This window comes from Helicoverpa armigera, chromosome 11 (assembly GCF_030705265.1).
Source record: "Helicoverpa armigera isolate CAAS_96S chromosome 11, ASM3070526v1, whole genome shotgun sequence".
Classification (NCBI taxonomy): Eukaryota; Metazoa; Arthropoda; class Insecta; order Lepidoptera; family Noctuidae; genus Helicoverpa; species Helicoverpa armigera.
Genome location: NC_087130.1, coordinates 1,467,838 through 1,480,041, shown reverse-complemented (window position 1 = coordinate 1,480,041; position 12,204 = coordinate 1,467,838). Strand labels below are relative to the sequence as shown.

The window sequence follows — 12,204 nt, the reverse complement described above, 5'->3', positions numbered from 1 at the left end:
TATAATAAATCGTTATGCCCATTTTCACCAACAAATACCTGAATTTTCAGATCCCCTAAGAGCATTTAGGGAACACTAATACGAATTCGTTTTCACCAAAGTTTAAGTGTCCCTTGTAACCTTTATTATAGGGGGAGCCCTTATTCTAAGTGACACTTAGTTAGGTAAACGTTAAGAAATTGTTGTCTTTTAAAACCCAGTCATGAGGTTATGAGTTCAACTCAAAATTCACCTTTAAAATAGAATAAAACATTTCTTTCCTACGTTTAATTCATTCAGTACAAATGCCTTTGCATGTTACCCCTTACTCAAATAAAACCAGCCTGATCCGTAGATTAAACAAAGCCTCAGTTTGTACGAAGCAAAGATAAATAGTAAGCTTAACTTGGTTCAAATATGTAGCCAGAGTTACATGCAAGTTAATTGTCATTTGCATTGGTCATTATTTGATTAGAACTTATGAACTGAGTCTTCTTTGAACTTTATTGTAAGTATTTTAAGGATTATTTTAATACTAGCTTCTGCCAGTGGATTTTCTTGCGTACCGAGGGAAATACATACCGCACCTGGAAAAGCCTACATGTTTTCACGATAAAGAAGCTATGTTTACTGTTGACAAGTTTCATCAAAATACATCCAGCAGTGTTGGCGAGAAAGAGGAACAAACATACAGATATACAATCTTTCGCATTTATATGGGAGGATGTGCATTTATTCTAGTGCTTTGAAAAGATGTTTATCAGTTTGTTGTCAAAAGTAGCACGTAAGTAAGCTATGACTTCACTGTGACAGGCTTATATTAAAGTTTCTAGTCTTGTCTTGGCAGATGCGTGAAAATTTGCATCTCATTCCACTGCGATATTGATCTAGAGAACACAAGATATCTAGCATCTAGGCGTCAGTTTAACAAAAGATGTTAGAAAATGTCTATAGATTAGCTTCCGCCCGCGGTTTCTCTTACGTCCCGAGCGATAACTGATTCCCGCAGCCGGATGATAACAAAATCCTATCTTATCCTATGTAGCTTAGGTTGCATACAACAACAAAATTACAGAAAACCCAATATGATTAAAAAAACAGACTTCTATTTGACTCTTGAAGTGAGTAAAAATTCTGCCAATACAAAACCGCCCACTACTGTTTTATTACGACTTTTAATAACCCATGTTACCATGCCATTATATTGTCATGAAAGTACAAAGGCTTTTTAGGAAATTATCAGGCTATACTTTCACACCCATTTCATAAAAGGGTCACCATAATGTCAACCGTTGACCTTTTCTAATTAACTAAGTGAACTGGCTTGTTTGCTTTCTATTAAGTTAATGTGTCATTATTGATAGGCGTATGAAATGGCTAAGCCCACCCACGTCAAATTTTTTGCAGGACTGATAATCGGGCCAATTTTTAGTAGGACTTTCCGACAAGGATTTTTGTCAAACTTATTGTAGGATGTGTGCGTTTCATTATTGCTATCAGCGTGTTTTATTTTTCTCCTACAAAAAATCGGGTGCCTACCGATTAACGGACGTTGGCGGGCAGCTTTAGTGAAAAAATCGGTCACCGATTAAGTATCGGACGTAGGCGGGTAGCCTTAGTGCTAAGATATTTTTTTTGTGACCACTTCAACAACCAAACCATAAACTATGCAACAGCCAGAATGTAAGGCTATATACAATCTATGTATTCAATAGCCAGTGTAACCAACCATACTCATAAAAAAATTATTAACACTTATTACAAAAGGTCATTAACATTCAAATATATAGCAACAAAAAATACGCCAATACCAATACATCTGAAGGCTAAGTATAGGTAAAAAAGCAATTAGGCACGTATTTTGGCGCCGACCGGACTAGCGACCAGTCACTGGTAGTACACAATTAATTACGTAAACTAAACGAGCAGTAATTAGTTACGCATGACGTGTAATTAGTTAGTGTTCAACGCTTGGGAAACTTAGGTCCTTTGTAGGAGTTTAGCTATTCCTTGCGGTTTCACTCGCGTTTCGTGGGAATGTTCCCGTATTGAGGATAAAAAATGTAGCCTATAAACTCGTCCAACTGGGTTAGTTCAATTGTTGTACAGTGAAGATATACAATGTGTCCCGGGGTTAAGTGACCGCCCGAAATTTTTTGAATATTTGTACAAAATTAAAGATAATTTCTTTTATATTTTTGAAAAAAATCATTAAAAAAAATTTATTGTCAGGCCTGTTAATAACAGGCTTTGCTCTTTTTTTCCAAATTTCAACTGACTGTATTTTTGCATTTGTTTGAAATAGCAGCAAACATTGCTCTGAGCTATTGTAGGAAATATCATGTAGTTTATTAATAAATTAAAAGAAAGTGATATTAATCGGGAATTTATTGGACTTATTTTGATAAAACTGAAAAAAAAGGCGTTATTTTCTTTGTATTTTTCTTTTCTTTTTTTTTCTAATAAATGTTTTATTACATTTTTGTTATGTTTGATAATTTTAATTGATAAACTATGATGTCGGCTAGTCAATAAAGAAAAAAGAATTTAAAAAGATGTAAAAACTTAGGAAATATCTTAAAAAAACTGCAGCACGTCTCAGTATTTTCTAAAAAAAAATTAAAAAAAACCAAAGGCGGTAAGTCCCAAATATAAAGGAAATTATCCTTAATTTTGTACAAATATTCAAAAAATTTCGGGCGGTCACTTATCCCCGGGACACATTGTATAAATTATAGTTTTCATAAAATGTTCCTCCTGTGAAAATGTTGTTCCTGTGTATAAATATAGAGGTTCTTATTTTATCGAAGCTGTAAACCATATCAAAATAGGTGTTTGCCTATTTTGATATGGTTTGCCTATTTCGATATGGTTTAAAGCTATGTATTTACTGAAGATTTAATAACAAAGTCACTATCAAAACTGTAGTGTTAATTGTAATTATTTTTGACGAATAAATGTTTTTTTATAAAAAAAAAGATTTTATCCATTTCAGTTTATCCTGTTTGTATTACAAAGATAAAGTCGAGTTATGAGATATTTTTTGCCTCCCTACTATCGTAGGATTTCATTCTGTAATAACCGCGTTACCATTTATCTTTCATTTGAATAAAAAGGATTTAGTTAACACAATGGTGTAATATCAAGGTATTTTATCACACCACAGTTCAACGCACGGGATTGAACCTGTAGGAATTCAATTAGGTAGCAAATCGATAGAAGGCAGGTACAGCCACGCCTAGGCTCGACTGTTTATTAGAAGCAGAGTATATTGGCTTGTCATTACTCTAATTAAAGTAGCTGAACATGTAATATAGTCTGTTGCTAATACTACTGTTGTAAACGAGAAAGTTTGGATATATCCAAACTACAGCTATAGCTTAGGTACAGGCTCCATTATAATAACATTATGGGCTACTTTATTTGAATTTAATTTTATACGGGCGCCGTAAGTAGATCTTGTAAGACGAGGGTAAAGCAGGGAACAGCTTTGGCCATTACGTAACGTCCCTTTTAGACTAATATTGGTATTTTGACAATTTATGTGAAAACTGTAATCACGATTTCGCAATAAGCATCTGTACATGTAGGACCAGACAAAACGACCAGAATGTTAAACTAGATGATAAGTATTAAATGATAAGTAGTCAATATCTCAAAAACAAACAAAGTTACTAACATTATCATATTAACAGAGAGCTAAAACAAGATACACGTATTAATTGCAAAAGCGAGTCAATCCGCGCATTCTTGCACCGCGCGGGAATCCAACGCTGTAACGCGGTCGGGGTCCGCAGTTCGTTGACTCGGCTTGTGGGGTTACCATAGTCTTATGTAGTTGTAGGAATTCTTATCCTTATACTATACTAGCTTTTGCCCGCGGCTTCGCTCCCGTCAACTGACTTCTCTACTTTATCCTATTTTTTTTTCATAAGAACCTTCTCCTGACAACAACAAACACAACAAAAAAAGAATTAGCCAAATTGGTCCAGGCGTTGTTGAGTTATGCGCTTACCAACACATTTTGCGATTCATTTTTATATTATAGATTAAAAGATCAATAATATTATCACCTTGCCGAGGATTTAATTTAGGAACAGCCGCACGTTTTCGTGGGTCGTTCTCAGTTCTCAGGGTGCGTTTAGACAAAACGAATGACAAGAGCATCCTTTTAGTGGCGATTTTCAATCATCAGTTAACTTGTATTCTATCTAACGAATAAATATGGCGTGTTGGCATATTTTCTATAAAAAAAACTGTCAAAACGTCAAACATATTCTTCAGATGAAAGTTAGTAATAAGTATTTCAATTAAGTAATATTAAAAAAGCATTTGGTAAATGGGTATGGGTACATAGGTAATGTTCATTCTGAACTAAGAACATCAGCATTTGGCTACTTTGATTTTAATCCACTCAAACTTGAGTGAGATAGACAAGTCGTAGCATACAGACAATTAATTAATAGTCCTTGAAAACTGATATTGAAACGAGTGAAAGATGTGCCAAGAACGAAATATCATTATTGTAAATGCTGAACTATCAACCAGAGTAATTTTACACTAACAAATACGCACAAAGGGGACATTTATTAGAAACACCTTCAATCGAAAAACCATACAAAGTCACTGTCTATTTGACTTTGTTTTGACACTGTCTGTGGGTCATTGTTTCTACGACCTCAAAGTCATCCTATAGAAAATGGAATATAAAAGAAATTCAGTGTTAGTCGGCATCGTTCAACAAAGTAAATAAAATACCTAGATACTACTTTGGCGAAGAAAATAGGACTTTTACAGATAGCTTATCTACATGAATCCTGACATCTTCAAATCCTTCCATATTTTTAAATAATACTAAAAAAAGAAAAAGACTTCGACAAAGAAAATTAGAATTACATAACGCTTTTCCTGAAATGGCAATTTTGACTAATCAACTAATTCTGTCACCCAGACTGGGCACACACAGAGACTAAAATAGAGTATTTCTACTTGTAAACTTTTGAACTAACCTATCAGAGAAAAAGTCGTGATAGCGTGGTGGGTAAAGAACCAACCTCTCAAGTAAGAGTTTTGATTCCAGGTCAGGCAAGTACCAATGCAAACTTTCTTACTATATTATGAACACCAAAACACTAGACTCAGCCGCATCCAGATAGACTGGAAGCCGACCCCAACATAGTTGGGAAAAGGCTCGGGAAATTATTTAGAACTAACTTATATTAAATTAAAATAATACGATTTTCTCCCCAAAACATGGTAACACCAAGGTGCGCAGGCGCGGTGCTGCAGTGAGCGGCATTCGAACAATTCGCAACGCTCGTGATAAGCCAGTTTGTGAACTATTTGCATCGGGGACGGTTTCATTTGCTGTTAATCTTTTATGTGTTTGACCTAGTTTTCATACTGCATCTCGTTAGATATTATTAATGGTTATATTTTCATGTTTATACCTACTTGTAATATGAAAAGACGTGATGTTTCAAAGAATTTCATATTTAGTTACCCATCTACAATTTTTATCCTAAATAAATGAAAGTAGTGAAAATCGTTTAGCAAATGACACAAGTAGGTTTTGAGACACCTTTTTAATGCCAAATTACAAGTTCATACGTAAATTCAGCGGCGTATCGCTTAATCCGAGATTCTCACCCAATTGTAAGGCTTATTTTACCAAATTCCATACACTAAAAAACCGCAGTTTTCTCCCAACAAAACGACACATTATTATCGAATACATAACAAACGATCAATATTTTCTATTTCCTTACGATTGCAACTCACCAATTACGACGACCGATTACAATGTTTTTTTGCTGGGAGTTTCGTTCGAGGAAGCAGGCGTTACTTAAGCTTATGAATAATCATTGTAATTGGCTAAATGACGCCTAATTAGCTATGCTTACGTAGTATTGTTGTGGTTACTGGTTGCAGTTGGTTAGTGGTAGAATTGGTTGGTTGGTGTTTGATAGTGGTTGGCGCCATATGCTAGTTTGGATGATATCATGTTGGCTGGAATGATATCAAGAATTTATGGTACCTTATGGTAGTTCCTTCTTGATATTTACTCATTTTTTATTTTTTTACGAAAAAATAATTTGAAGAATCATCATAGTGTCCGGCAACTAGCCTCACGAACAGGTATCTGACTGCTCGGGTAACTTCTCTGAAGAGGTCAGATATGCAGTCGTTGCATCAGCTCTTCACTTGCTGTTACTCTCACTCTGCCGTCTAGTCAGACTGAAAGTCGATCCCAACACAGATAAGAAAAGGCTAGGCAGATGATAAACACTCAAAAAGTATCTAGATTTATTGTCTGTCACATATAACGACGTAAACTCCATAGTTTTGGCGTAACTACCATCCTTAAAACAACATACCTCTGCGGGTGTGCCCATGCTACATCTTAGTTATTATTGTTACAGATGAATAAAAGATTCTGAAAAATATATCTTCTATACATATTGAAGTAGTAAGTGGCTTGACAACCAAATAATTTTTAGACGTGGCAACCTCCATAACAAATTTTCCAATCAAGACTATTCAACATAATTGTAAAGGTTAACAAACATGACTTCTGTCAACGACTACTCAATTTTTTGCTATACAATTGGCTAGATATATTTAAGAGGAGTTTTTGTAGATTGGTTTATGGAAATACCATAAAATCTTATTATCTACCTATTAAAAATAAAGTCAGAGCTAGTCAGCGATAATACTCTATCAATGATATTAAAATGCTTCCAAAACCTTGAATCTGGTATATTATTTTATGTACTGTATTATTTCAGTCTACATTTAGAAAAACATTACATTACGCTAGATTTAAGTAAAATCTTAAAAGAAAAGGTAACTTGGCTTAGAATCTCGTTTACTCACTGACTGACTTAACTCTGTTAATTGAATTTAAAAAGTTGCTTTAACTAAGATCTAGCCAAGACTTTTAGTAAAGGAATTTTCATATTCTAAAGTGTAGAAAAAGAAAAAGGAAAAAGTGTAAAAAACTTCAGCTGAATATTGAAATTTTGCGGTACATTGAACTCAGGCGAATATTTGATGCTTATTTCATCTTTACAAAAATCCCTACTAACTTTATAAGTGCGAAAGTAACTCTGTCTGTCTGTCTGTTACGCTTTCACGTCTAAACCACTGAACTGATTTTAATGAAATTTGGTACAGAGATAGAGTTGACCTTGAAAAAGAACATAGGATAGTTTTTATCCCAGACTATTGAATAATTCTCTCGGAAACGCGATAAAACCGAACTCTACGCGGGCGAAGCCGCGGGCGGAAGCTAGTTTCTTATAAAACTTTTTTCTCACTCAATTTATAGGTACGAGTATATTTTTATGGCTAGCGTGAGTTTCCATTACAATTTGAACGCGATAGGTAATTTGGTAATTTCCATATGGTAGAATTTAATACTATCGTGACAATATGGTAATTCTACGTTTTACGAGTCAGCATGTCAGTTTAGCACGCGATGTTACTTTTGTTTATGGAGGAAGGATATGTGATATTAAAAAATATTGAATTAGAATTGAATATAAGTGGAAAAAGAAGTGATGTTCTACTGAAATTCCGCAATGGTTTGTTTTTCTGAGAAATCTCAGGTTGTATGCAATTTTTCTATTACTTCCATTTTAGCACTGTTTAGAGTTTTGTTTGGCATCGATAGGTTAGATCAATTGTGTTCATATCTTAATAAAGTTGACTGCTAAGAAAAGAAAATGAAATAAACCACTTTTCCCCTTGCATTCAGAACCGTCGAACTTTCAACTCATTATGTCTTGAAAACTTAGATTTTCACTTTAAAACTTTCCACCTATAAAACTACAAAAATAAATTCCAAAGTACCAGGCCACCATAACATATAAAGAGCTCACCTGTTTCACAGCACCATCCACATAGTCTTCGCAGACATTCTTGGCGAAGAAAGTCTCAACGGGGAAGGTACGTCCAGGGATGGTGAATGTCGGGACGTTGCCGAAGAATGTGGAGAACTTTGTGGAGTCCATGGTAGCTGATGTCACGATCAGCTTCAGGTCGGAACGACGGGCTACCACCTGCGAAAGGAATTTAGAACTTAGTGTATAGGTGTCTAGAGTTATTTTTGAAGGACTGAGATGTAGTGCTGTTGTGAATTGTTCTTCTAGTTTAGGTCTCGAAGTTCGGTTATATCTACTTGATTGTAGAAGAGCTACCAGATAAGACTAGAATAAATATAGTAAATTAGTACTGAAATATTTAAGAGTCTTATGACGAACAATTTGATACTTATAAGACTGGTAAGACTCAGAATGCATTATCTAATTCATCATCCTCCGACCCATTTTCCCAGCTATGTTGGGGTCGGTTTTATCTAATTGACAAAATAAAAATAATCAATCGGAAAGTTATGCATCTGTATAATTAGACATGACATTAGAGAATACGTTTGAAGTAATATCTGAATCTATCTTGGTATCAATGACTTCACAATTAATTAATCGATTAGATCGACAGGTACAAACATTTCCGAACACTTTAAGCATTTTCAGCGTTCCGATAACTCAATTAAAACCCTAATTATACTGTCAGTTACGAAAATTACATAACAATTAATGTTCACATTGTGTATACACGAACGGAATTCTGAAAGTGATTAAACTACCCGATTCCTAGTGATCGATTGAAAATCGACGTTCAATAATTTCACGGTTGAACAAATGCGCACGAGTTGCTTGCACAACAAAACAGAATTTTAGCAAAAACTACGTAAAATGTTCCAGTAAATCTATTTTAGGACTCTTGGGTAACAATAGAAGTTAAAGAAAAAACAAATAAGGTATTTTTTGAGTAATTGATTTAATTTTGTCGCAAGTATATAAAGAATTCCTAAGTCTTTGTTCTCATGTCCTTGGAAAACGTAAAAGTTGGGAAAACCAGTTCTTATAATATTGCGATTCAAAAGATTTTTTTGTTCAGCTCAAAATAATCTTACTCTTTATTCTAGAATTTTACGTAGGTAGATATAAAAAAGATCTCCCTTCATTCTTTATTTAGACTGAATATGAAATTGAATATTTTCTTGCAAATAAATTCACTAAGAACATAAACCCGCTTTGGGTATAATATTTTCAGACCTGAAAAATGGGAATTCTTTGAGAAAAATATATGTCATATTTTTATGAAATGCTTTGAATATTACATGCAATATACCTGACTATATTTTTTATTGGTTTCGAGTTGTTTAAAACAAGGTCAAAAAGGACGATAGGGTCAACCACTTTTAAGTTTAATTTATGTTTACATGAAAAAAAAAACAGTCATTTTCAATTAATGTGGGTGCGTGAATAAGATAAAAAAAAACTTTAATTAGATATTTTTTTTTATGCAGATTATCCCCATCTGAATAGGGTTGGGTATCCCCCTGTCAATATCTTTATGCAAAGCAGTTTATTGACTCACTTGTACAAAATATGTAATTTAATACGTGCTCATAAATATAAAATCCATACATATATTAAAAGTAATTATGTCTGTCTGGACAGATTCAAGTCAAAATGAACCCGGGAAAGAACATAAGCCTCAGTAGACTTTTATCCGATTACTTGTTATACTTTATTCGATATGCGGGTGCAACCACGAGGAACAGTAAGTACAAAGAAATCCTTTAGTAAATAATTTAATTTATATTTTATAACCAAAAACAAAACACAAATAAATACGCATTAGTCGTAACCCCAATCAGTTTCAGACCCTTTTACAATCCCGAACAAAAACTTTACACACAACACTTCCCCGGGTAGCCAAACCTACGTCATTCTATGACGTCACAGGAGACCAAACTTGGGTACGGTGGGAGATAAAAATAGCCCCGACAGTGTCTAGACTAAACGCACTCGTAGAGGAGAATTTTCTAAATGCATTTATGGCAATTGAAGTTGTATCGTATGTTAATTTTCTTTGTTTTTTTCAGTCGTTATTTTTGGTTTAACAAGAGAAAAAGTTCACGATTTTTAATTCGTTTTCAAAATAGAAAGGGACTCTAAAGTTTGAGATAGCTACACTATCAGTTTCATGTATCATTTCTATGTGAAACGTCACAGTATGACGTCACAGGAGACTAAACTTGGGGTACAGTGAGAGATAAAAATAGCCCCGACAGTGTCTAGACTGAACGCAACAGTGGAAGGGGTGATAGGGAATTCTGTAAATGCATTTTATGGTTGAAGTTTTAATATGGACTGATAGTGAGACGAAAGTAATAAAACTGTATGTTTATTGACTTTGGTTGGAGTTTTTTTCAGTGGTTATTTTTGGCTTAGCGAAAGAGCGTCACTGCTGAGGATTTTTCAGACGGATTAATTTTCAAGATACAAAGTGATTCCACAGTGTAAGATAGCAACACTATCGTTTTTTGTATTGTGCCACGATAAACGGGAAAGTAGAAAAGTTTTTTTTTGTATTCGACTTTGAATTGAATTTTGGTATTTGTATTTTTTGGAAGTCCATTTTATGTTTAAAAATCTTACGAGAGAAAAACCGTCACCAATATCTCTTATCAGCAAACTTACAAAAGCGGTTGAAGGACTGTATCTAAAATGAATCACTCAACGTTATTTTCATACCCCATTCACAAATTCCTCAACATCCCAAGGTATTCTAATCAATGAAGTAACGAACATATTTAGCTTACGATACGTCTTGCCTTCGTATCTTAGACGTCATCAGATCACGAGTTATCCCAGCCATTTGTTTGCCAAATTATTCAGTTTTTTTAGGGTTCCGTACACGAATGGTCAAACGGGATCATGACCCGTAGATGACAGTTGATATTTTCACAGATGCTGTATATAAAATACTGAAAACGAGATAATGATAATAATTTAAGGGGACTCAAATTTAACAGTCATGTATTTTTGGCCGTTTAATACATAATTGTACGGAACCCTTCACGCGCGAGTCTGAATCGCACTTGGCCGGTATCTTTTTTCATGTAAAATTTTCACCTATCCTATGCGTGATTTGACTCATTAGCTTTCTAGAGTTTTTGGTTTTTGCTATATGTACATTTTTGTGGGATAATGTGTTGACATGTTTTTGGCGCTGCGCATTCTTTTTTTATGCAGGCGTCAAAGCAAATATAGGGCTTCTGGTAATTAAAAAATATATTTTTTGAGATAATTAGTATTAAAGGGATTTTATTTAGGTAGCTTGCAAGTTTAATTGTTATTCCCCGAAATACTGAAACAGTGACGTCTCAATAACTTTAAGTCCTCCTTCAAAATATTTCTATAGCTGCAAGTTTATGTACGTTGACGGTGATAGAATTTTGATTGAGCAGCACTTAACCTTGAGTGAAGTTTTAGTATACAACGGTGCATGCGATGGGAAACAACTAATTAAACTTTCACTCAGATCAAACTCTATCTCGTGATTTTCAGCTATTAACGAACCATCAGGAATTTACAACAAAGTTAACACATCACTTACGTACAAGACAGATTTGACGTCACAATTTACCAACTAAACAATAGCAGGTCATAAATTCCGGTTATCCGCGTCATATCATAGATCAACACTTACATACGCCAACTGTTAAACTATCAGAAATAGACTAGCTTTCTCTAGTGATAATAAAACAAGAACGTACTGAAACGCGGCTTAAAATAGATTCAGATAGTAGGGATAGGGGCAGAAGTTCCATGGGAGGACGAAGGTCAATAGACGAAAAATCTTCTGAAAGGTACACTGGAACGACAAATAATTCTGTATAATCAAGTAATTTTATCTTTTTTTATGTTTAGCCGGCTATCCAATTATGAACCACTCTCCGTTCGTTTCAATCGAGCCCTTTGGGAAATACTGTCCGTACCGGGATAAAATATAACCTATCTGACTCGGGAGGAATGTAGCTTTCCAACTGTGAAAGAATTTTTCAAATCGATTCAGTAGTTTCGGAGTCTTAGTATGAACATACTTTACATGGATACATACATGGCGTCTTTCCGGATGAATGGAAAAAAGCTCGAATCGTACCTGTCTTTAAAAAAGGAGATCAGAATAATGTAAAGAATTACCGTCCTATTTCCATTCTGTCTTGTTTTTCAAAATTGTGTGAGTCCCTACTACGTCCTATCATTACAAAATACATGAATAGTATCATCACAACTGCACAACATGGCTTTATAACCGGCCGCTCCGTTCAAACGAACCTTGTGTCTTTTGTGTCGGATCTGTCTG

The 12,204-nt window shown here is 34.5% G+C and overlaps 1 protein-coding gene across 2 annotated transcripts in view; it reads right to left on the bottom strand.

Annotated features, from left to right (window-relative positions):
• LOC110373700 (pre-mRNA-splicing factor ATP-dependent RNA helicase PRP16) overlaps window positions 1-12,204 on the bottom strand; it is a 108,093-nt gene that overhangs the window by 6,306 nt on the left and 89,583 nt on the right. For both annotated transcript variants that reach the window (XM_064036750.1, XM_064036751.1), the window contains one exon: window positions 7,863-8,042. In XM_064036750.1, the coding sequence (XP_063892820.1) occupies window positions 7,863-8,042 (180 nt within the window). The remainder of the gene's footprint in view (window positions 1-7,862; window positions 8,043-12,204) is intronic.